We start from the raw sequence: 24,584 nt of genomic DNA on the forward strand, positions 1-24,584 counted from the left end.
GGATGTGTAACCATTTCCATTGTCTCATCATAACTTCACACTGGGGAGGACGATAAAGGCAATGGTGAGCGCTGACCCTTATGACCATGGCTGATATTGTGACAACAAGATGGTGGAGTGGCAGGAGGCAGACACACAGTGAATATTGCTTCCTGTTGAGAAGAGGTTTGATGCATTTCCACATTGAGATTATTCTACACTCTGACACCAATAAATGGTTCCATATCTAGGGTGCACAGCTTTTACAAAACTGTATCACTTACTTCAAGGAAGCTTTCATTTATTGTTAGAACAATTAAAACATGTTATTGATATCTTAAGCTATAAACATTTACATTTCCCAGCACAACTACTGATTTGCTATCGGGTACCTAATGACAATACCTCTTGAAAATGGTCTTTTTCTTAGGGCTGAGAGGATTCCTATTAGGGATAAGCCAGTTCTCAAAAAATATGAGTAAGTATTGGGTGAGGAATGGAATTTTTGTGTGTGTGAGCTGCACAAGGTTTGCTTTGCGATTTGTCCTAGATTTTGGAGGGATATTATTATAGGCTGTACAAGATCAAGCAAGGCTGGGCTACTTGAACTGATCTAATTCCAACAGAGTAACAACTTTACTCATTGATAACTGGGCTGGTTGGTGCTTCATATCTAAAAATGGTATGAATTTCTATATTGCAAAAGCTAAACACATGTTGAGCTATTAATAGTAAACAGTGGAACTTAATCAATTATATTAGTGGTTTCATTTCATGTATAATGTTATTGACAATCAATATTTTTAGAAACCAGCCTGCCCTACCAGTGAATTAGTATGTGACTGGCCTATAATAACTGGAATATCTTTACAGGAATTATGCAATGGTGGTTGGGCCATGATGAGTGTGTGATGGTGATATTGATTTTTCAATCTGGGTGATATTTTCCGTTTGATCTTAATGGACCAGCTTCCCCCCTTCCCCGCTTGCACTTGAATGTGAGCTGAAAATGAGGTTAGCGGTATTGATGTTTGAAATATCCAAACAAAAAGTGATTTGTGAATGATTAATTTCTTTAACTGCATGTTTGGTGTAGTGTGGTGTGAAGTTTTTGGAACTTCAATCAAGTCCAGGTTGCCAAAATAGTTTTGGGGCTGCTTGAATATCTGCTGAGTTGCTGCTATAACTCTTTCAGAAATCGCTTTTTAGAAAATCTTGCTGCATCGCAAAAAGAGAGGGATGCCAACAAGCAGCATTCACCTCATGTGATGTCTACGTTCGCAGTCAGAACCCCTGATGGTAAGTTGCCCACTTCTGCTGATATAATTTAGTCAGATCTGGTAGCCTGATATGTTACCTTGAATTAGACCAGTTCAACTGACATCACAAGAAGGGTCTATTATACTATGGAAGTGGCTCCAGGACAATTGGAAAATACCAAAGGCCAATGCAGGGTCAGTTTGGATTTATGAAAGGAAAATAATGTTCGACAAACCTGTTTTTTTTTGATATTATAACTAGCAGAGTAGTTAAGGGAACCTGTGTATATGAGTTTGTTTTTTCAGAGGCCTTTGTAGATGCCACCCAAAAGACTAACAAAACGTAATTGAAGTACATGGATTGAGTGTAATGTACTGGCGTGAATCATTGAACATAGGAAAAGTAAGCACAGGGACAGGCTCTATGCTTCACGGTATCTGTACTGACCATGATGTCAGATTAATTAGTCTCATCTGAATGTACGTAGTCTGAATTCGCCTTTCTCTGCCTGTTCAAGTGTTTGTCTAAATTACTCTTAAACGTTATTGTTCTATCTACTTCTACCGCCATCCCTGGCAGTGTGTTTGAGGTACCTACCACTCTGTGTTTCAAAAACACTTCCCTCACAAATCTCCTGTAAACATTCACCCTCTCACCTTAAGCCTATGCCCTCCAGTATTAAACATTCTCTTCTTGGGAAAAAGACTGTCTATTTCTGTCTCTTGTGATTTTATATACTTCTATTCAGTCATCTATCAGTCTTTGATATTCCAGAGAAAACAACTCAAATTTGTCCAACCTCTCCTGATGGTTAATTCACCAATGTCCTGGTGAAACTCTTCTGCATCTTCTCCAAAGCATTTCTCTCCTCTTGTAATGGGGTGACCAGAACTATTCACAATATCCAAATGTAGCCTAACTGAAGTATTAAACAACCACAAATAACTTCCCAACTTGTATACTAAATGCTCCAATTGATGAAGGTAAGTATGCCATTTTTTTTACCATCTTGTGGAATAGTTCATGAACACAACCTCATTATTCGGCGTCCATGCTACTTTTTGTAATTTATGGTATTTTTTAATATATTGTATTACACTGCTGTCACAAAGCAACAAAAAATATCATGATGTATTTCAGTGATAATAAACCTGATTCAGGTTCTGACTTGGGCTGCCACTTTCAGAGAGAATTGACTTGCACTTCAGGATCTCTCTGTATATAAATTCTTGTAAAGGTCTTGCCATTTACTGCATTATCTTCCTCTTGCCTTTGACCTCCCAAAAATGCGAAACCTTACACTGTCTGAATCAGGCTCATTTTTCCACCCAAATTTCGAACTGATCTGCATCCCGTTGCATCATTTGACAACCCTCGTCTGCAGCTCCACTACGTTCAGCATTATCTGAAAATTTACAGACCTCCTGCATTTACATCCAGATCATTAATGTATGTTGCGACCAGAAGTTTTCAGCACTGATCCTCTGGTCACGGACCTCCAGTCAGAAAAAGACACCTCTATCCCTTCCCTCTGAACTGTATGATTAGTGTCTACCAAGAACAATTCGCCTGAACACCTCTGGAGCACAGTCAGTGGCTGCTGTTCCACTTTACACAAGTACCTGTGCCAGCTATAGGCTTTTTAAGGAAATGGTCTCAGATTGCCAAGTCACGACTGCCTAATCCATTCTTATTTTGTACTGGATCCAAGGAAGCGAAGGGAATGGAGAAAGATGACATGGAGTAGAGAGGAATTTTGGAGCTCTTCTAACAAGCCCATTTCCATGAACTCAACCCTCAACGATAGCTTGAGAAATCCTGGAGATGGTGCATGTCATGGTGACTGACTGGAACTTTATTGTGAATGTTCAATGCTCAATGATGCATTGATGTGTAATCTTAACCTTCAGAAAGATGCATCTCATTCTAGAGGATGAGTCTGCTAAGTCTGACTCTGCTCTGTGACTCTGTGGAAGTAGAGATGGAAGGCTTCTTGTATTCTGAAGTTAGGAAGTGGGAGTTGATAGGTTCAGGCATTTGTGAGTAAGAAGAATTTAGAAGATTGGGGCCCCGGTCTTGTGGGGTAGGCCAGCAAAGGTTGGTAGGAAATTTGAGAGATAATTTGAGTTAAGTAAGGTCTTACCTTAAGTGAGGACTGGGATAATCCAGTTGTCCTTGGAGAGCCCAACAATGATCTCCTTAGAACAGTGTGACCCAACTTATCCTGCAAAATCCAAAAGAGCTAGATTTGGGGGCATATTTCCTTGTATGTCAGGAGCACATTTGCCTATTACCAGAATGATGCAGAGCAATTCAGAAATGGTTGCTACGAAACATCACTCTTCCGTGGCGGGGATGGTGTGGGAAAGAATTACTTTTAATTGCATGAATTTCAGGATAGCTATATGCAATGATAGTTATGATCCTTGCTTTAAATTGGAGTAGGGCAAAATACAAGGGCATTAGGCAGGAACTGGGTTAATCGGGAACACCTTTTCTCTATCAAGTCCACATCAGGCATGTGGAGGTTGTTTAAAGATCCATTGCACAGAGTACAGGAAAGGTATGTTCCTGTTAGAAGGAAGCACTGGGATCTGAAAGACAAGAAAATATTGGATGTCTGGAGAGCTGATGAATTTAGTCAAAAAATGAATGGAAAAGTATGTAAATCTTCAGAAGCTAGAATCAAACAAGGCACATGAGGAGTATAAAGAAGCCAGAAAAGAACTAAAGGGAATTAGGAAAGCCAAGAGGGGCCATGAAAAGTCCTTGGGAAGTAGGATGAAGGTGAATCCCAAGGCGTTCTATACACACATCAAGGGCAAGAGGATAACTAGGAAGAGGGTGAGACCACTCAAGGGTAAAGGGGGAACATTTGCTTAGATGCAGAGAATGTGAGTGAAGCACTTAAAGAGTACTTTGCTTCAGAATTTATCAAGGAAAAACATATGGAGGACCAGGAGATCAGTGCTGAGTGTATAAATGTGTTGGGGCATTTAGGGGTCAAGGGGGAGGAAATGTTGGGTCTTCTAATGAGTATTAAGGTGGATAACTGCCCAAGTCCTGATGAGAATTACACCACGTTATTGAAGGAGGCAAGAGACGACATTGCTGGGCCTTTGACCACTACCTTTATGTCCTGTCTAGCCACAGGCAAGGCCCCGGAGGACTGGCAAGTGGCTAATGATGTACCTCTATTAAGAAGAGAAGAAGGGAAAATCTTGGGAACTATAGACCAGTGAGTCTCACATCAGTTGTAAGCAAATGGCTGGAGAAAATTCTTAAGGAGAGGATATATGAATATTTGGAAACCCATTGCCTAATTAGGAAGAGCCAGCATGGCTTTGTGCATGGCAGGTTGTGTGTTACCAAATTAATTGAGTTTTTTGACAAGGTGTTGAGAGAGATTGATGAGGGTTTGGCAACAGGTGTTGCCGACATGGATTTTAGTAAGGTGTTTGACAAAGTTCCTCTTGGGAGGCTAATTCAGAAGATTAAGATGCATGTGGTCTGCAGCAAATTATCTGTTTGGATTCAGAACTGGCTTGTGCATAGAATGACAGAGGGTAGTAGTGGTTGAAGGGACTTATTGAGCTGGAGATCTGTAATTAGTGGAGTTCCACAAGAGTCTGTGCTGGGACTTATGCTGTTTGTAATGTATATAAATGACCTGGATGAAAATGTAGGTGGATGGGTTAGTAAATTTATGGATGATACTAAGATTGGTGGAGTTGTGGATAGTGTAGAAGACTGGCAAAGAATAAGGTGTAATATACTATAGATCTGTTGCAGATATGGGCAGAGAAATGGCAGATGAAGTTTAACCCAGATAAATATGAGGAGTTGCACCTCGGTAGGGCAAATGCAAGGAGACAGTACACTGTTCTGTACACTGGGCAAGATCCTTTACAGTGTGGCTGAGCAGAGAGATCTTGGGATCCAAGTTCATAGCTCCTTGAAAGTGGCTACACAAGTCGATAAGGTGGTTAAGAAAGTTTATAAAAGCAAACATTTTATTAGTCAAGACATTGAGTTCAAAAGCCAGGAGGTTACGTTGAAACTGTATGGGACTCTAGTTAGGCCTCATCTGGAGTATTGTGTACAGTTCTGGTCACCCCACTATGGGAAGGATGTTGAGGCTTTGGAGAGGGTGCAGAAGAGGTTTACCAGGATTCTGTCTGGTTTCAAGGGCATGTGCTATCAGAAGAGGCTGGAAAAATTTGGGTTGATTTCTATGGAAGTGAAGGGAGATCTGATAGAGGTTTATAAGATTATGGGAGGCATAGATAGAGTGGACAAAGAGTAATTGTTTCCCAGGGTTGAAATGTTTAATACCAGAGGGCATGCGTTGAATGTGAGATTGTCATTGAGGGGTAAGTTTATTACTCAGAGAGTGGTGGATGCCTGGAATGCACTGCCTGGTATGGTGGTAGAAGCAAATACATTAGAGGCTTTTATGAGATGTTTGGACGGGCACATGGATGTAAGAGAGATGGAGGGATATGGACCATGTAGGTAGGAGGGATTAGTGTTTGGCTGTTTTTGATTTGCTTTTTAGTTGGTCCAGCACAACATTGCGGGCTGAATGGCCTGTTGCTGAGCTGTACTGTGCTATGTTCTATGTGTATTAGTAGAAACAGCATTATCTGATTGTCTCTCCAGACATTCATACCTTAATATCTCCCCATGCTCACAAACAGTAATGTATTTGCTTTGCACTTGTAAATTTGTAAGTATAAGCCATGGCAACAGATAGGGCAAGTTTAAGGGTCATACAAGAGTTACATTCCAGCTATGGTGAACGTCTAAATACCTCTTCATGGTAACAAGCATGATGAACTTTGTCAGAGAACAGTTGAAAAATAACATATTAGAGCTTCATAAAGATTTTATTCTCTGCAAGATCCATTTGAACATTTAGGAAACACTAAGTGCAATTTAGAGAAAAATGTTAGGGAAAGTTGGAGATAATGCTAATGAAACTGTAAGTGCTAATGTTAGTAAAATCAACCTTACTAGGATTTAATAATAACCTTCCAAGGGCATGAGTTAGTGAAAGAAGATGCTAAGAAGAAATCAAGATTGCCAGCCCCCCCCCCAAAAAAAACAGTGCTGAAACCCTTTATGAGCAAAGAACTGAGAATCCAGGGAGGATCTAATGGTATCAGTGTCTATGTTTTGCCACTTATAAATGTGATGGTCAATTAAATTGAGGTTGCTGGTTGTATACAAGATATATGGTGTATGGGATTTCTAACATGTTGTTGACCAGCCTTCTGCACCTTTACACTTTCCTCACCCACTCAACCTTATTAATCCATGAGTTTTGGTGCCTAAGTTACTTTCCATAAGCAGGCAAGAGTACTAATGTCACCATAAGATCCAGTCAGGGGGCTAACATGCACCCAAGGTTTACCTGGCCCATGGAGATGACCTATGGCAGAAAACAGAAGGCAACTTTTTCAACTGTTATGTCTTTCCGATACTCCAAATGAAAATCTGCTGAAGATCCAAGTTATTAATGGTGACATAATAAGTAGGTTAAACAATGCAAATGTTCACCAAAGTAATGGAGTCCATTGGTAACTGAAAACAAATGGTGGAGGTTTCAGCTTGGCTTTGCCATGTGGAAGAATCAGCAACAATACTTGAACCTCCAACATACTGAAGTGACTCAAACGAGAAAATCTGCGGATGTTGGATATCCAAGCAACACGCACAAAATGTAGGTCTGCTGAAGGGCCTCAGTCTGAAATGTCAACTGTACTCTTTTCCATAATTACTGTCTGGCTTGCTGAGTTCCCCCAGCATTTTGTGTGAAGTGACTCATGACAGGCAATATTAATAATTTCACAAGTCAGAGTTTGACACAGAGAAGAAGAAAGTGATAGGTTTTAAGGCGAGAGAGAAAAAACAAGAGTAAATAGAAAAGTTGACTGTTGATTCCTCTCCATAGATGCTGCCTGATCTGTTGAATTCCTCCAGCATTTTGTGTGCGTTATTCTAGATTTCCAGCATCTGCAGAATCTCCAGTGTTTCCTTTTGGAACCTTGGAAATGTGTGTGTAAATCATGTTAAGTCTAGATAAAAATTAATGGTTACATTATATCTTTATCCTTTACAGATAGGGACAATAAATTTCCTAATTTTTCTGTTTCAGTTTTGAAATCCTGAAATCTGTCCAATTACCATTTACAAGGTCTTAATAATTTCCTTCAGGAGATTACATAGTTAGAACTGTACAGTAGCATTGTGGTTAACAGGCAGGAGTTGCACACCCTACTGCCACATTTGAGGAATTGAAATTGATGTGGTCAAGTAAAAACTGGACTCGCTGGTCAATTCTTCCATTCTCTCTAACCAGCACCTTTCTGAGAGCATTTTCCCTTCCATCCACTGGTGATGCAACATTAGTCCTTTCATCTCCTTCCTTTCCATGATCCAGGTCCCAGATTAACTTCCTAGTTCACATTGGAGAAGCCAGTCAAAGATTGGGTGAGTGCTTTGCATTGCACCTGTGTTCATTCCACAAGGTTGGCCCAGACCCAGTGTTTTGGATTCAATATTGAGTTCTGCATCTTCAACTAACTTGATTCCTTGTGATAGAACAACATAGAATAGTAATAGCACATTACAGGCCCTTCGGCCCACAATGTTGTGCCGACCCTCAAACCCTGCCTCCCATATAACCCCCCAACTTAAATTCCTCCATATACCTGTCTAGTAGTCTCTTAAGCTTCACTAGTGTATCTGCCTCCACCACAGACTCAGGCAGTGCATTCCACGCACCAACCACTCTCTGAAAAACCTTCCTCTAATATCCCCCTTGAACTTCCCTCCTCTTAACTTAAAGCCATGTCCTCTTGTATTGAGTAGTGGTGCCCTGGGGAAGAGGCGCTGGCTGTCCACTCTATTTATTCCTCTTAATATCTTGTACACCTCTATCATGTCTCCTCTCATCCTCCTTCTCTCCAAAGAGTAAAGCCCTAGCTCCCTTAATCTCTGATCATAATCCATACTCTCTAAACCAGGCAACATCCTGGTAAATCTCCTCTATACCCTTTCCAGTGCTTCCACATCCTTCCATAGGCGACCAGAATTGGACACAGTACTCCAAGCGTGGACTAACCAGAGTTTTATAGAGCTGCATCATTATATCGTGTCTCTTAAACTCTATCCCTCGACTTATGAAAGCTAACACCCCATAAGCTTTCTTAACTACCCTATCTACCTGTAAGGCAACTTTCAGGGATCTGTGGACATGTACCCCCAGATCCCTCTGCTCCTCCACACTACCAAGTATCCTGCCATTTACTTTGTACTCTGCCTTGGAGTTTGTCCTTCCAAAGTGTACCACCTCACACTTCTCCAGGTTGAACTCCATCTGCCACTTCTCAGCCCACTTCTGCATTCTATCAATGTCTCTCTGCAATCTTCGACAATCCTCTGCACTATCTACAACACCACCAACCTTTGTGTCGTCTGCAAACTTGCCAGCCCACCCTTCTACCCCACATCCTGGTCGTTAATAAAAATCATGAAAAGTAGAGGTCCCAGAACAGATCCTTGTGGGACACCACTAGTCACAACCCTCCAATCTGAATGTACTCCCTCCACCATGACCCTCTGCCTTCTGCAGGCAAGCCAATTCTGAATCCACCTGGCCAAACTACCCTGGATCCCATGCCTTCTGACTATCTGAATAAACCAACTGTATGGAACCTTGTCAAATGCCTTACTAAAATCCTTGTAGATTACATCCACTGCACTACCCTCATCTATATGCCTGGTCACCTCCTCAAAGAACTCTATCAGGCTTGTTAGGCATGGTCTGCCCTTCACAAAGCCATGCTGACTGTCCCTGATCAGACCATGATTCTCTAAATGCCCATAGATCCTATCTCTAAGAATCTTTTCCAACAGCTTTCCCACCACAGACGTAAGGCTCACTGGTCTATAATTACCCAGACTATCCCTACTACCTTTTTTGAACAAGGGGACAACATTCGCCTCCCTCCAGTCCTCCGGTACCATTCCCGTGGACAACGAGGACATAAAGATCCTAGCCAGAGGCTCAGCAATCTCTTCCCTTGCCTCGTGGAGCAGCCTGGGGAATATTCCATCAGGCCCTGGGGACTTAACCGTCCTAATGTATTTTAACAACTCCAACACCTCCTCTCCCTTAATATCAATATCCTCCAGAACATCAACCTCACTCATATTGTCCTCACCATCATCAAGTTCCCTCTCATTGGTGAATACCGAAGAGAAGTATTCTTTGAGGACCTTGCTCACTTCCACAGCTTCCAGGCACATCTTCCCACTTCTATCTCTAATTGGTCCTATCTTCACTCCTGTCATCCTTTTGTCCTTCACATAATTGAAGAATGCCTTGGGGTTTTCCTTTACCCTACTCGCCAAGGCCTTCTCATGCCCCCTTCTTGCTCATCTCAGCCCCTTCTTAAGCTACTTTCTTGCTACCCTATATTCCTCAATAGACCCATCTGATCCTTGTATGCTGCCTTCTTCCACCTGACAAGATTTTCCACCTCACTTGTCACCCATGCTTCCTTCACCCTACCATTCTTTATCTTCCTCACCGGGACAAATTTATCCCTAACATCCTGCAAGAGATCCTTAAACATTGACCACATGTCCATAGTACATTTCCCTGCAAAAACATCATCCCAATTCACACCCGCAAGTTCTAGCCATATAGCCTCATAATTTGCCCTTCCCCAATTAAAAATTTTCCTGTCCTCTGATTGTATCCTTTTCCTTGATAATGCTAGAGGCCAGGGAGTGGTGATCACTGTCCCCCAGATGCTCACCCACTGAGAAATCTGTCACCTGACCCGGTTCGTTACCTAATACTAGATCTAGTATGGCATTCCCCCTCATCGGCCTGTCAACATACTGTGACAGGAATCCGTCCTGGACACACTTAAGAAACTCTGCCCCTTCTAAACCATTGGAACTAATCAGGTGCCAATCAATATTAGGGAAGTTAAAGTCACCAATGATAAACAACCCTGTTATTTTTGCACCTTTCCAAAATCTGCTTCCCAATCTGCTCCTCGGTATCTCTGCTGCTAGAAGGGGGCCTATAGAATATCCCTAATAGAGTAACTGCTCCCTTCCTGTTCCTGACTTCCACCCATTCCGTCTCAAAATAGGATCCTGCTACATTACCCAGCCTTTCTGTAGCTGCAATAGTATCCCTGACCAGTAATGCCACCCCTCCTCCCCATCCCCCCATCCCCCCCCATCCCTTTTAAAGCACTGAAATCCAGGAATATTGAGAATCCATTCCTGCCCTGGTGCCAGCCAAGTCTCTGTAATGGCCACTACATCATAATTCCATGTATGTATCCAAGCTCTCAGTTCATCACCTTTGTTCCTGATGCTTCTTGCATTGAAGTACACACACTTTAGCCCTTCTACCTTATTACCTTTACACCCTTTATTCTGCTTTTCTTTCCTCAAAGCCTCTCTATATGTTAGATCTGGCTTTACTCCATGCACTTCTTTCACTGCTCTATCGCTCCAGGTCCCATCCCCCTTGCAAATTAGTTTAAACCCTCCCGAACCATGCTAGCAAACCTACCTGCAAGGATATTGCTCCTCCTCGAGTTCAGGTGCAACCCATCCAATCTGTACAGGTCCCACCTTCCTCAGAAGAGGTCCTAATGATCCAAAAATCTAAAACCCTGCCCCCTGCACCAACTCCTCAGCCATGCATTCAACTGCCATCTCCTCCATTTCTTACCATTACTATCACGTAGTACTGGCAGCAATCCTGAGAACGCCGCCCTTGAGGTCCTGTTCTTCAGCCTTCTGCCTAGTTCCCGAAACTCACACTTCAGGACCTCATCCCTCTTCCTGACTATGTCGTTGGTACCAACATGTATCAAGTGTACATCTGTAACTTACAAGGTTAATTATTTCCACAGATGCTGTGCTGAATGTTTACACTAATTTCTGTGTTTTGTTTCATCTGCAGTTGGTTTACTTTTCTTACACGATACTGGTGGTCTGAAGGTATACTCTTACACCCCAGCTGTTATCACAACTAAGTTTAGATGAAAGCCAAGACTCGTCATCTAACCTGGGAAACATGTTAGACAGAATGACTCAGAACTGGATATTTATGCTGGTTTAATCAAGAGCTATTTCAGTAGTTGGTTAGATGAATAAATTTTGAGTTCTGTTTCTGGGCTTATTGAACTATTGTGAAATATCAGGATGTAGGCTTGCATGTGTTTATGACAACTGAGGATTTTTTCATACTGTTAACTGTGGAAGATATGACTGTTCCTGAAAATATATGCAGAGTTATAAAAGAAGTTCGATAATCTGAATCATTCTTCTCTCTAACAGTCGAGGCACTAAGTGAAAAGGAACAACAGAATGAAGCGCTAAATGAAAGAGAAACTTGCTCAGCCTCCAGCAGCTCCTCGACCAGCAGTACATTGGAGAGGGAAGAGAGAGAAGACAGACAGGCGGGCAATAATGAGACAGGCAAGAAAGATTGCATCTTTTTGTATCCGTTTATTCCCCAAGAGCATACTGCAGGCCCATCTGCTAATAACAGTCTCACAAACGGAAAGGGCCAACATTCCTCAATAAACAATGTGGAAAGTTACTTCTGCAAAGATAAATCTTTTGATCAAGTTTTAGATCAATGATTTCCCACCCCTTCATTGGTCTTGCCTTTACTTTCTTTTGTTAATTAAGTAAGGAGACTTGTTGCTTTTTGAAAATGCTAAGAGGTTTTTGATATGATCAAGAAACCTCTTGGATATTTGCCAGGCAATACACTTAGTTGCTACTCCCTAGCTTGGGGAAAGTAAATTACTTGTAATTTGAAGTTTATGTTAAAAAGTATGTAAATTGTTTAGATCAGATGGTCATGTTCTTGCTTGGTGCAAAACAAATGTTGTACTTTGTTTAGTTTTCCCTCACTTTGCGCACTACGCAGTGCAGAGGGTAGGACTTGTAGCAGCGCTTCCACATTACTTCTGCTATTCTGATGAGCAGCATCATTTTTCTTCCTTGACTTCAAGATGGTGGCATGTGGAAATTCAGGAGTTTGTTCCAATGTCAGCCACCACAGAAGTAAGCAAAAGTTATTGTTTTACCGTCATCCTCAATTTGTTTGTTTTCAGTTTGAAACTTTAAGCAAGTGTCCACTGTTTTCTTCAAAATGCTTTGCTTGCTCATGAACATTATAGGTCTCTTACTATGATTTCTTTTGTTTGGCAGCAGGTCAATGCCTTATCCGCCAGTCCAGCCTGGAGCAGTGCAGTGCTATCTCCAGTGACAAGAAGTTTATGCTGGACATGTTGTATGCCAAAACCAAGGCCAGCAGCTCGAAGGTAACCCAGGAGGAGGTCTGTACTGCAAGTGAGAAGAAACTTGCAGAGGAGGCTTTGATGGAATCCACAGCAAGTTTGATGGAACGCTTTTCCAAGCAGGACATCCATCAGAATGAGGAAAGTCAAAAGAAACCCATCACTGAAAGCATCGCTGGGAATGTAAAAGCCACTTTGGAGAAATTTGCTGAACCTCAGATCAAGACTTTGAAGCAACAGTTTAGTATTGAGGCTGAACTGAATGAGAAAAATGTAGAGAAAACTCCTATAATTATGCCATTGAAGAAGGACTCTGAATACATGTGGGATCAGCTTGAAGCAAGTCCAAGAAAGCTGAAGATCAAAGATTTAGACTTTACGGACCTACGAGATGAGGAGGACGTAGATGTTTTGGATGCAGACTCTGACGTGGTTGATAAGCAAGTTGTTCCATTGCTTGGTAGCTCAATGGTTCCACCTCCCCCACTACCCCCTGCACCTCCCGGGTGTCTGGCACCTCCACCTCCACCACCGCTACCGCCGCCACCACCACCACCACCACCATCTTTCGGACTAGTTCCTAGCCCTCCTGCCCCTCCTCCACCCCCACCTTTCAGTTTGTCATCACCCCAGGGAGCAGACTCTGCATTTACAAAGAAGAGAAAAACTGTTAAGCTCTTCTGGAAGGAACTAAAGCAACCAGAACGCCCTTTCAGGAGCTGTAAATTTGGCCGGGGAACAGTCTGGTCTTCCTTAGATAAAGTAACTGTGGACACTACTAAGCTAGAACACTTGTTTGAATCTAAAGCAAAGGAACTACCTTCAAAGGTAAGAGACTGGTTGTCTTTTGATTAGAAGTAATAAAGCAAAAAGCATTCTACGAATTTCAGTACCTGTGGTTACCATTTGGTAATGAATGGCTAATTTCTAATTCTGTTTCAAATGGAATGAAAGCGTGTCATTACATGCCTACACAGATCATACATGTATACAAATTACCGGAATACTTTTAATTGCTTATGTGCTTCTAGGGTCAGGAGGCAGTGAACGTATGCTGGAATGAATTAGAAAGGTGTTTTGAAAATCTTTCTTATAAGATCAACTTTGATTATGGAACATAGAGCCATGGGAGACATGTACCATGGAAGGAGACCAGTATGTCCACTGGGGATTCATCTGTATAAATCCTATTTTCCAGCTCTTGGCCCACTGCTTCCTCTCTCTAGGTGATTCAAGTGCTCATCTGGACAGTTTTTAGATGCTGTTCATCACTCTGCTTCCACCATTCTCTCCAGCCATGCATTCCGTGCACTCATCTTTCTCTGGGTGATACTGGACCCCCTCCCCCCCTCCACTGACCCCTCCCCTTCTTACTTTAAATCTATGTCCTCTAATTTTAAATATGTCTTAAGTGGGGAAAAGTTCCCTGCAGTCTACCCTGTCTGTACCCCTCATTTCTCAATTATGCCAACTCTTACCCTCCACTCCAGACTTCACCATGAAACATGGCAAAGCGTTTGGCTGAAAGGAAAACGGTGAAGGGTGATGGAGTGAGGAGAATGAAATAATGTCCAAAGAGTTTAAACTTAGAACTTGGGCACTTCCTAGTGTACAGTGATCCACACATTGCATCGACAGGCAGAGGATGAGGGGACAATGAAGTTCTACAATATCCATAATTAGATGGTGAGATTTAAATGGAAATAGGAGCAGAAATTTATACAGGGTTGCATCTTGAGATAAGAAGGAAATATGGTGATTATCAAAGCTTCTAATAGTTAAGTGTTCAAACTATAAATCAAGTCAAGTAATAACTAAGTTATGACAGTGTGGTGACACAGCAGCTCAGGTATTGAAAATTGTTCATTTCAGTTCAAGATTAACGATTAGATTTATTGTCACATGTGGGTCAAAACAGATAGTGAAATGAATCATTTGTATCAAATCAGCAAGGATTGTGCTGGGCAGCCAGCAAGTGTCGCTATGCTTCTAGTGCCAACATAGCATGCCACAACTCACTAAACCTAATCACCCACCTTTGGAATTGGGGATGAAGCTAGAGCACCCCAAAGGAAATCTATATGGCCACAGAGAGAAAGGGGGCAGGAATTGAACCCCAATCTGTGATGGCTTGCAAACCGCTATGCTATCATGTCACCCCTACACTATGTACCTACGGTATTTTGTCTTTGCTTTAGGGAATTTAGGCCTCGTCTTTCTCTAGTAGGATATTAATAGGAAAAATTACCAGGGATGATGACAGAAAACCCAGGGCAAGAAGAAATGGATCGATGAAGGGGGGGTGCACCAATGTTTATCCAGAGGAAGTGAGGAAGTATTCAAACAGAAAATACTGGAAATACTCTACAAGTGAGGGTGCATCCAAGAAGAGATGCAGAGTTAGTGATTCGAGTCAACTCTATCTCTCTGTCCACAGGTGCAGCCTGAGTGGTTGGGTACTTAAAGCATTTTCTGTCTTGTTTCAGATTTTCACCATCTAAAATATTTGTTTTTTTAGAAATCTCCATTGCTCTGAGGAGCATTTGATCCTTCCTCTGATTGATGAGACTAAAGGATTTTATTTAAGTGATCCAGTCAAGGTCTCTGTGAGTTTCTAAGGTAGAGGCAAATGCATTTAGAGAACTACCTAAAACCTATGTGTTTTTTAAAAATCTACAGACTGCCACTCTTAATGCCCAAGTCGTTGGCAGCATCTGCTATTTTGCAAATCCCTCACATTCACATTCATGAGATATTTAGTGACTAGTATTGTATCCTACAGTTACACATTAGTGGACTTGTGCTCACAAGTATCATACCCCAGTGAAATATAGTGACAGAATTGTGCCCTTCACTAACATGTCCAAATGTTACGACAGACCTCTGCCCACTGGTATTATACTCCACTGTTATTATAGTGACATTCCTGTGCCCAGTACAGTGTATCTGTGCCTAGAATTGGTTGTAGCCCTTAAATCTGGAGTCAGAAACGTAGTGGTTCATGAGTATCTGTATTTAGTCCCTAGATCTCTGGTTTGTCCCAGTACAGTCCCTGCTCCAGGACCCAACTGTGGAATCCCAGGGGCAGCAGGGTACGGGATGAGGGAGTTCAAGCCTCATCTCCACAGTGCTCTTTCCCTCTCCACAACACTCTGCTTGGTGGTGCCACCGTTAAAAGGAGTTGGCAAAGCTCCAGGGAATTCCAGGATAGTTGTTGGCTAACCTGGAGTTGAGGCATTTGGGGTAGGTAGGGTAGCTATTGGCCAGGAGTAGGCCTTGTAGTCCTGCAGGAATGGCTGGGACTGGCTTAGGAGAGAAGAGAGCTGCACATGGCTGTGGAGTTGTAGATGCCAACCCTGAAACATGAAGCTCTGTTAAATACTGCCAATCCTCACTGGGCATTTCTGGGTGTGTATTCTTTCCTTCAGGTGTTAATCTTATTAGATACCTTTTAGAAAGCTAAAATATTTTCTTTTCACTTTCCTCTCTTTCCTGTTAGTGCAATAATTCTTAGTCCCTGATTCTGTATCTCTGTTTGCTTATTTATTTTATGTAGAGATATAGTGAGCCAACAGGCCACACCCCCAACAACCTGCAATATTTAACACTAGCCTAATCACAGGACAATTTACACTGTCCGATTAGCCTACTAACCGATGGGTCTTTGAATTGTGGGAGGAAACTGGAGCACCCAGAGGACACCCAAGCAATCACGGGGAGGACATACAAAATCCTTACCGACAGCATCAGAATTGAACTCTGAACTCTGTCCAGAGCTGTAGTAGTGTCGCACCAACTACTATGCTAAACGTGATGCTCCAACTGTAGTGAATCTCTGTCAATCACTCTGTCTCTCTCTGTCTGTGTGTGTCCCTCTCCCATTGCCCCTTTCTCTGTCCCTCCCCCTCTATCTCTGTTCCCCCCCTCTCTCTCCGCCCCCTCCATTTCCCCATGTGTTTGTGTGTGTGTGTCTCCATCCCCCCCTCTCTTTCTGTCTCTCTGAAGATTCAGACAGGCCTGAATGTTTTTGTTCGGCACTAACCACTCAAAAGTTGATTTTGTTTCTCTGGAGTTGGCTGCCTTTCTGACCATTTCCAGATCTCATTGCAACATTCTAGAAACACGACTCAAGTAAACTTACTTGGGAAGTCCCGCTGGTCACTTAAAAATGCAGACCTCCCTATCCTGATTGACATAAGCCCCATAATCTTGAAAGCTGTGACTTGCTAATCTCTCCATGTTGCACCGGTTAGTCATCCTTTCTCCTTTCTGCCCTACCACTGGCACCCCTCCACCTCTTCAAAATTACCTGAATGTCTTTAAAATGACCACCGATCTGTTACTCTTTAAGAGGGCACATCAGTTTCTTGGCCTCAGTACCAATTTGACATTAAATTCACCATCCCGTCCCCCTTGCCCACTGATCTTAGCTGTTAATTTTACAGTTCTTCAGTTTGATGGGCTTACAGGATCCATAGGTGGTTGTCTTGTTTTCTCAGGTTCCAAGTATCCTTTTTTCCCACTGTGATAGCAAGCAAACATTGTGGTGCATCTACATGTGCTGGGACAAACCGAGTAACTGCTGATGCCAGTGGGTGCCCTGCAACAGCCAGTTATGGCCTGAGATGTTTCCAATAGGAGTGAGCCTCTTCTGATACAAACAGGAATGAGTAAAACATTGCAATGTGATTATTCCCTCAACAATTTATCCTTTGGCTCCTCCCCATTTTCTCCAAACTCTAGGGGAAGCCATGGGTCATGAGCCCCAGTTATGCCAGCCTTTTTCTTGCTACATAGAACAGTCCATGTTCCAAGCTTTCCCTGGTAATTTTCCCCAATTCTTCCTGCGCTACATTGATTACTGCATTGGTGCTGCTTCATGCACCCATGCTGAGCTCTTCAATTTCATCAAATTTGCCTTCAGCTTCACTCGGTCCATTTCTGACACCTCCCTCTCCTTTCTCAATCTCTCTGTCTCCATCTCTGCAGACAAACTTAACTACAAATATATTTTATAAAGCTGCTGATTCCCATGGGTACATTGACTATACCTTTTCCCACACTGTCTCCTGTAGAAATGCCATTCCCTTTTCTCAGTTCCTTTATCTCTGCTGTATCTGTTCCCAGGATGAGGCTTTCCTTTCCAGGACATCAGAGTTGCCCTCTTCCTTCAAAGAACGGGGTTTCCCTTTCTTCACCATTGATGCTGACCTCACCTGCATCTCCTCCATTTTCCCGACATCTGCACTTATCCAGTTCTATAGGAATAGAACTCCCCCTTGTCTTCGCCTCTCATCCCGTGAGCCTCTGCATCCAACACATCATTCTCCACAATTTCCATCATCTTCATTGGGATCCTACCACCAAACATATTATTACATTACCTGCTCCCAACTCTCCACTTCCCGCAGGGCTTGCTATCTCCGTGATTTCTTCGTCCACTTATCCCGCCCCCCCCCCCATCTCCCTCCTGGCACATATCCTTGCAAGCAACAGAAATGTTACACCTTCCCATTCACCTCCTCCCTCACCTCTATTCAGAGCTCCAAATAATCCTTCCAGGTGAGCCAACACGTCATCAGGAAATCTGTTGGGGTCATATAATATATCCAGTACTCCTGATGTGACCTCCTCTACATTGGTGAGACTCAACATAAGTTGAGAGACCGCTTTGTTGAGTACCTCCGCTCCAGCCACCAAGAGTGGAAATTCCCGGTGGCCAAACATTTTAATTCCAATTCCCATTCCTGTTCTGACATGTTGGTCCATGATCTCATCTTGTGCTATGATGTGGCCTCTCTCAGATTCCATCTAGGCAATCTCCAATATGATGGCAAGACATTGATTTCTCCTTCCAGTAATTTTATTTCCCTCCCCCCTTCTTTTTCTATTCCTCCTCTAGCTTCTTACCTCTTCTCCTCACTTGCCTATCACTTCTGCTGGTGCCCCACACTCTTCACTTTCTCCTGTGGTCCACTCTCCTCTCCTATCAGATTTCTTCATCTCCAGCCCTTCACCTTTCCCAACCCTTTGGCTTCACCTCTCACCTTCTAGCTAGACCCCCCTTAACCCCACCCCTCCACCTTTTCATTCTGGCACCTTCCACTTCCTTTCCAGTCCTGAAAATGATCTCACCCAATACGTCAACTGTTTATTCATTTCCATAGATGCTACCTGACCTGCTGAGGTCCTCCAGCATTTTGTGTATGTTGCTCTGGATTTTCAGCATCTGCAGAATCTTGTGTTTGATTAACTAAAGGAGAAGTCAGGACCCAGGCAGAGAAGTTCCTTTGCTGATTCAGCTGGCCAGATGTGAGGTTGGATTGCTCCTGGCACCAAACTGATCTGAAGAGCCTGAGAGCAGCTTCAGGCTGGGCAGCGAAATCTGGGCCCCGACCGAGTTGCTGGGCGTGTGGTCTAGACCCAGAGCCTTTCGCGGTTGCTGGGTCCTAGAGCAAGGTACAATATGCTGTTTAGACAATTTAAATGCTGATCCAGTTCGGAGGTGAGAGCTGATTTCACTAGCCCTTCACAATGTTCACTCCAGGGCAATGGAGTCTTTCACTGTTCTGTCGTTGGGTCAATTCAAATGCTGGACCAGATAGACTGAAAAGAGAGGGTCATCTCCATGGTACCAAGGCTATGAAGACTGTCCCGGTTGTTGTGCTCATAGCCCGCTAACATGATGAACTGATAAGCGAGGCTTTGGGCCTACTCCGGGGTTCAGATCTGAGGACTCAATTTTGGTTTGGAATGATGTTGTTTGCTTCAAATATTTGCATGATTTGTATTTATTGTTCTTCTTCTTGCATATTGAGGGTTGGTCTTTTATTTTCATTTTTGTTTTTTTTCTTTATTTGGGTTCTTTCGGGTTTCCTGCTTTGTGGCTACCTGTGGGCAAGCAAATCTCAAGGTTGTATAATCTATACGTTCTTTGATAATAAATGAATCTTGATATTAAACTCGACTCAGCACCTGAGATCCGCATCAAAGTGGGAGTGATAACTGCAATGGCCCCTCTCAATTCTGAGATCAATTGCAGCTAGAGTACCTTTTATCTTCTCTATCAGTAATTCCGTAGCTGTGAATAGGTGCAGCCACTAATGTTCCTCAGCTGGATGTTCCAGGAGTATTTTCACAGCCAATCCACAGCTTTCTTTCAGGAAGTAACTCTCTGCATTTCCACCTGACTTGCCTTTTGCTTCTGCTGGTCCACCAGACACTGTATTTTCTTCACGCCTGCTGCTCTTACTTATCATTTGCAGGGTTGCAAACAACAAGGACCAAACACTCCAAGCAGCAAGAGTAATGTGTATTTTAGTCTGAGCATTTCTGGGAACTGTAATGCCAACATTGTAGGGCTGAAAGATGGAAGATTTTTGTTTAAATTATCTAATGACACAATCTATCATTCTATTTATTGCTGTGGGAAAGTGGCAACTATGTCCACGTAACAAGTTCCTGCGAACAGTGTGACAATGATAATAATAAGATACCTTTTTCTCAGTGTTACAAGTTCAGAGAGAAGCGTTAAAGTGATCACAAGAAGACCTCTCTGACTCATTCTCAGTTGCTTTAACATTCTCATAAGGCTAGACACATCTTAATTTTAATGTCTCATCCAACAGTCTTTGAAGTCCTTGTAGACCCAGTTACCAGTGAACTGAGCTTACAATTATTCAGAGATGGAGAGTGAGGTGTGAAGTACAGTGCCAATATGATTGATTTTTTTGTTAGAGATCTATGGCTTCTGTGCATCCTGTCAGAGTGATCAAAACTGAGAACCTTTTACAGTGGCTCAGTGTAAAATCGTTGCAGACGGAGTCCCAATGCCAGTCGAGCTGGCCTAGGAGCAAGGTTAGATTGCTCTAAGTGGCTGTTTCCTGATGCCTGATCAGAAAGGAAAAGAAATAAACATAATAACGACAGCTACTGATCCATGTTCAAATATGTATCTATTTTCTGCAGTGAAAATGATATTTTACTGGAATTCCTCATCAGCACTGCCCAAAACAAAGTCCAACTGAACTTGTCGGTAAAATTAAAGAGGGTTGCAGACTGACATGAACTCTTCAGTTACTGCACTTAAACTGACGCTTCACATTCCGAATCATAACCACAACTTGGAACAAAGATCCTTCTGATTGTGTTGTTTTAGATCTTTGCTTGACCCCCGAGTAATGCTCTCTCATTTGACTGTATTCATGCGTATTCATGTATGGTTGAATGACAATTAAACTTGAATTAAATTAATATTTTAATTACTGAGCCTATTGTTTTAGGTTGGGTCTCTCTGCTAACTAAATGATAGGTGCAAAGTGAATTGCACCATCTTTGTACTTTTTCTTTATTTCCATGGTTATTTTCTCAGAATACTGACCAAAGTATAAGCTCCTTGGTCAATAGTCAATCTAATGCCATTTTGCAATCCATGCATCCAGTATCTACTCAACAGGATACACACAGGCTGTGGTTAGTTCTGCACATACCTGTCATTCATTCCAACATTATGTTGGTTTAACAACTCACCAGATAAACTTGCTGAGCTGTAACTTCAGATCATTCCATGCAGAATTGCTTCATTTTCTGTGTAAATATGAAAGATTAGGGGTTGTGTTATCTCATAACATTCCTCAGTGGAGGGATTTTTCACCTGGCTCTGCAAACTCAACATTAGGCTTCCAGGTCAGCGAATGGCTGCATTTATCTGAGTTGATGGCCTGCAAAAGGATTAGCTTCTTTGCCAATCTGATGAAATGCACTCGTAAAGGTCATTTTGGCTGACTGTCATACTTCCGTTGTAAGGAAGATTTGCACTCCTATGACTTCTTTTGTGTCGTCATGGTGTCCCAAAAACCTATGGTAAATGAGGGGCTTTTTCGAAGTAGTTATGTTGACGTGTATTCTCCAGAGCACAAATAATTGTCTCGAAACTAATGAATGCAAACCTTTTCGGCACCTAAGGGAGCAATAATGTTACAAGCAATGGGATCCAATCCTTGAGTGCTGTGGACTTGGTCTTTTTCATGGTTATCTCTCAGATAGGTTATGTTGTTGGTTCTGATTGAATATCACTGGAGTTATATCAAATGAGGAATAGATGAAATGTTTGTAATTTACCTTTAAAAACAGTTCATACTATGAAAATTTATTTATTTTTTACTGAGTAGTTCAGCACACTGTTACATAAATGGATTTCTCATGCAGCCCCATGCTCAAAAGTTCCATAATACAGTATCTAACCCTTTCGTCCATGAAAACCCGATCCAGGGAATCAAAATCAGAATCAGGTTTAATATCGCCGGCATATGTCGTGAAATTTGTAATGATGCTGATGTGCAGGGATTTGGGGAGGAAGGGGCTCACCAAATTCCTCTTGATAAAGCGGCTGATAATTATTTTACCTGAATGTATTGGATGTGTGCCGCTGACTAATGTACGGATGGGCAGTGGATTGATTTTGCAGCTATGTCTGCAGGATGTGGGGGTGGGTGAATTGGGGTGGTGGGATATGGTGATGGGTGGATAAAGGCAGGGGATTGGTGATGCTGGCATCTCCTTGGTTCAGCTACTATTGCACTTAATGTTTTTTTAATATAAATAAGACAAGCTGATTTCACACAATGTATTGTTTTAACTTCTAGAAAGGAGGAGAGGCCAAGAAGCAAGGGTTAATCGTACTAGATCCAAAGAGAAGCAATGCAATTAACATCGGCCTTACAGTGTTGCCTCCAGTACACATCATAAAAAATGCTATCCTCAACTTTGATGAATATGCAATCAACAAAGAGGGGATTGAGGTAAGGAATCCAGACTTGAACCAGAGGGCATTGAGGTAAGGAAACCGGACTTGAACCAGAGGGCATTGAGGTAAGGAATCCGGACTTGAACCAGAGGGCATTGAGGTAAGGAATCCGGACTTGACCCAGAGGGCATTGAGGTAGGGAATCCAGACTTGAACCAGAGGGCATTGAGGTAAGGAATCCGGACTTGAACCAGAGGGCATTGAGGTAGGGAATCCAGACTTGAACCAGAGGGCATTGAGGTAAGGAATCCAGACTTGAACCAGAGGGCATTGAGGTAAGGAATCCAGACTTGAACCAGAGGGCATTGAGGTAAGGAATCCGGACTTGAACCAGAGGGCATTGAGGTAAGGAAACCGGACTTGAACCAGAGGGCATTGAGGTAAGGAATCCGGACTTGAACCAGCGGGCATTGAGGTAAGGAATCCAGACTTGAACCAGAGGGCATTGAGATAAGGAATCCGGACTTGAACCAGAGGGCATTGAGGTAAGGAATCCAGACTTGAACCAGAGGGCATTGAGGTAAGGAATCCAGACTTGAACCAGAGGGCATTGAGGTAAGGAATCCAGACTTGAACCAGAGGGCATTGAGGTAAGGAATCCAGACTTGAACCAGAGGGCATTGAGGTAAGGAATCCGGACTTGAACCAGAGGGCATTGAGGTAAGGAATCCGGACTTGAACCAGAGGGCATTGAGGTAAGGAATCCAGACTTGAACCAGAGGGCATTGAGGTAGGGAATCTGGACTTGAACCAGAGGGCATTGAGGTAAGGAATCCAGACTTGAACCAGAGGGCATTGAGGTAAAGAATCCGGACTTGAACCAGAGGGCATTGAGGTAAGGAATCCAGACTTGACCCAGAGGGCATTGAGGTAAGGAATCCAGACTTGACCCAGAGGGCATTGAGGTAGGGAATCCAGACTTGAACCAGAGGGCATTGAGGTAAGGAATCCAGACTTGACCCAGAGGGCATTGAGGTAGGGAATCCAGACTTGAACCAGAGGGCATTGAGGTAAGGGATCCGGACTTGAACCAGCACAGTGGTGTAGCTAGTAAAGCTGCTGCCTTGCAGTTTCAACGAACCAGTTTTATTCCTGACTTTAGGTGCTGTCTGTGTGGAATTTGCATGTTCTCTGCAACAAAAGTTCAAATTTCAAAGTAAATTTTATTATCAAAGTGCATATATGTCACCACATACAGCCCTGAGATTCATTTTCCTGCGGGCATACTCAGCAGATCTATAGAACAGTAACTATAGCAAGATCAGCCAGACTGCAGAAGACAACAAACTGTGTAAAGACAAATAGAAATAAATACCAATCTGTAACGAGACCTTAAAGTGAGATTATTGGTTGTGGGAACATCTCCATGGAATGGGCAAGTGAGTGAAATTATCCCCTTTTGTTCTGATGGTTGAGAGGTAGTAACTGTTCTTGAACCTGGCGGTGTAGGTCCAAAGGCTCTTGCACCTTCTGCCTGATAGAAGCAGCGAGAAAAGAGCATGGCCTGGGTGGTGAGGATCTTGAATGATGGATGCTGTTTTCCTATGGCAGCATCATATAGATGTGCTCAGTGGTTGGGAGGCCTTTTCCCATGAGGCACGGGTCTGAATCCACAGCCTAAAAGGTGTGCAAATTCCTAGTTTAATTGTCCGTAAATTGACACAAATGTAGAGGTCAGTGGTAGATTCTGGGACATTTTGATGGAAATTTGAGGACAATAGAAGTGGGATTAATGAGTGTAGTGTGTAGGCCTCCATTAGGATCAGTAGACCATGGATTTGTACCTTGGAAAGTTATGGAAGACCAAGCTGCAAGTCTCCCCTCTCCTCGCCACCGATGTCGTCCAAGGGAAGGGCATTAGGTTCCATACAGCTTGGCACCGGTGTCGTCGCAGAGCAACGTGTTGTTTAAGTGCCTTGCTCAAGGACACACACGCAGCCTCAGCCAAGGCCCGAACTAGTGACCTTCAGATCACTAGATGAACGCCTTAACCACTTGGCCATGCGCCAACACGGGATTAATGTAGGATGAGGGTAAATGTATAATCCCTTTGCATGAAACTTATTTTTAACATCCTCCACTCACTTCATTTTCCTACTGTGAGTTTGTGGTTCCTACTTTCCTTCAATCTTCAAATAGACATTTCTGAGTGGACTATTTTGCTACTGATTGTACAACTTGCTCTT

At 42.8% G+C, this 24,584-nt stretch overlaps 1 protein-coding gene across 4 annotated transcripts in view; it reads left to right on the forward strand.

The window, feature by feature from the left end:
* Positions 1-24,584, forward strand: part of fhod1 (formin homology 2 domain containing 1) — a 305,371-nt gene that overhangs the window by 253,327 nt on the left and 27,460 nt on the right. For 2 of the 4 annotated variants that reach the window (XM_073069862.1, XM_073069864.1), the window contains 5 exons: positions 410-457; positions 1,175-1,278; positions 11,620-11,760; positions 12,505-13,421; positions 22,238-22,393. In XM_073069862.1, coding sequence (XP_072925963.1) covers positions 410-457; positions 1,175-1,278; positions 11,620-11,760; positions 12,505-13,421; positions 22,238-22,393 — 1,366 coding nt within the window. The remainder of the gene's footprint in view (positions 1-409; positions 458-1,174; positions 1,279-11,619; positions 11,761-12,504; positions 13,422-22,237; positions 22,394-24,584) is intronic. The other 2 variants (XM_073069863.1, XM_073069865.1) reach the window with 2 other exon arrangements.

This window comes from Hemitrygon akajei, chromosome 17 (assembly GCF_048418815.1).
Source record: "Hemitrygon akajei chromosome 17, sHemAka1.3, whole genome shotgun sequence".
Lineage (NCBI taxonomy): Eukaryota > Metazoa > Chordata > Chondrichthyes > Myliobatiformes > Dasyatidae > Hemitrygon > Hemitrygon akajei.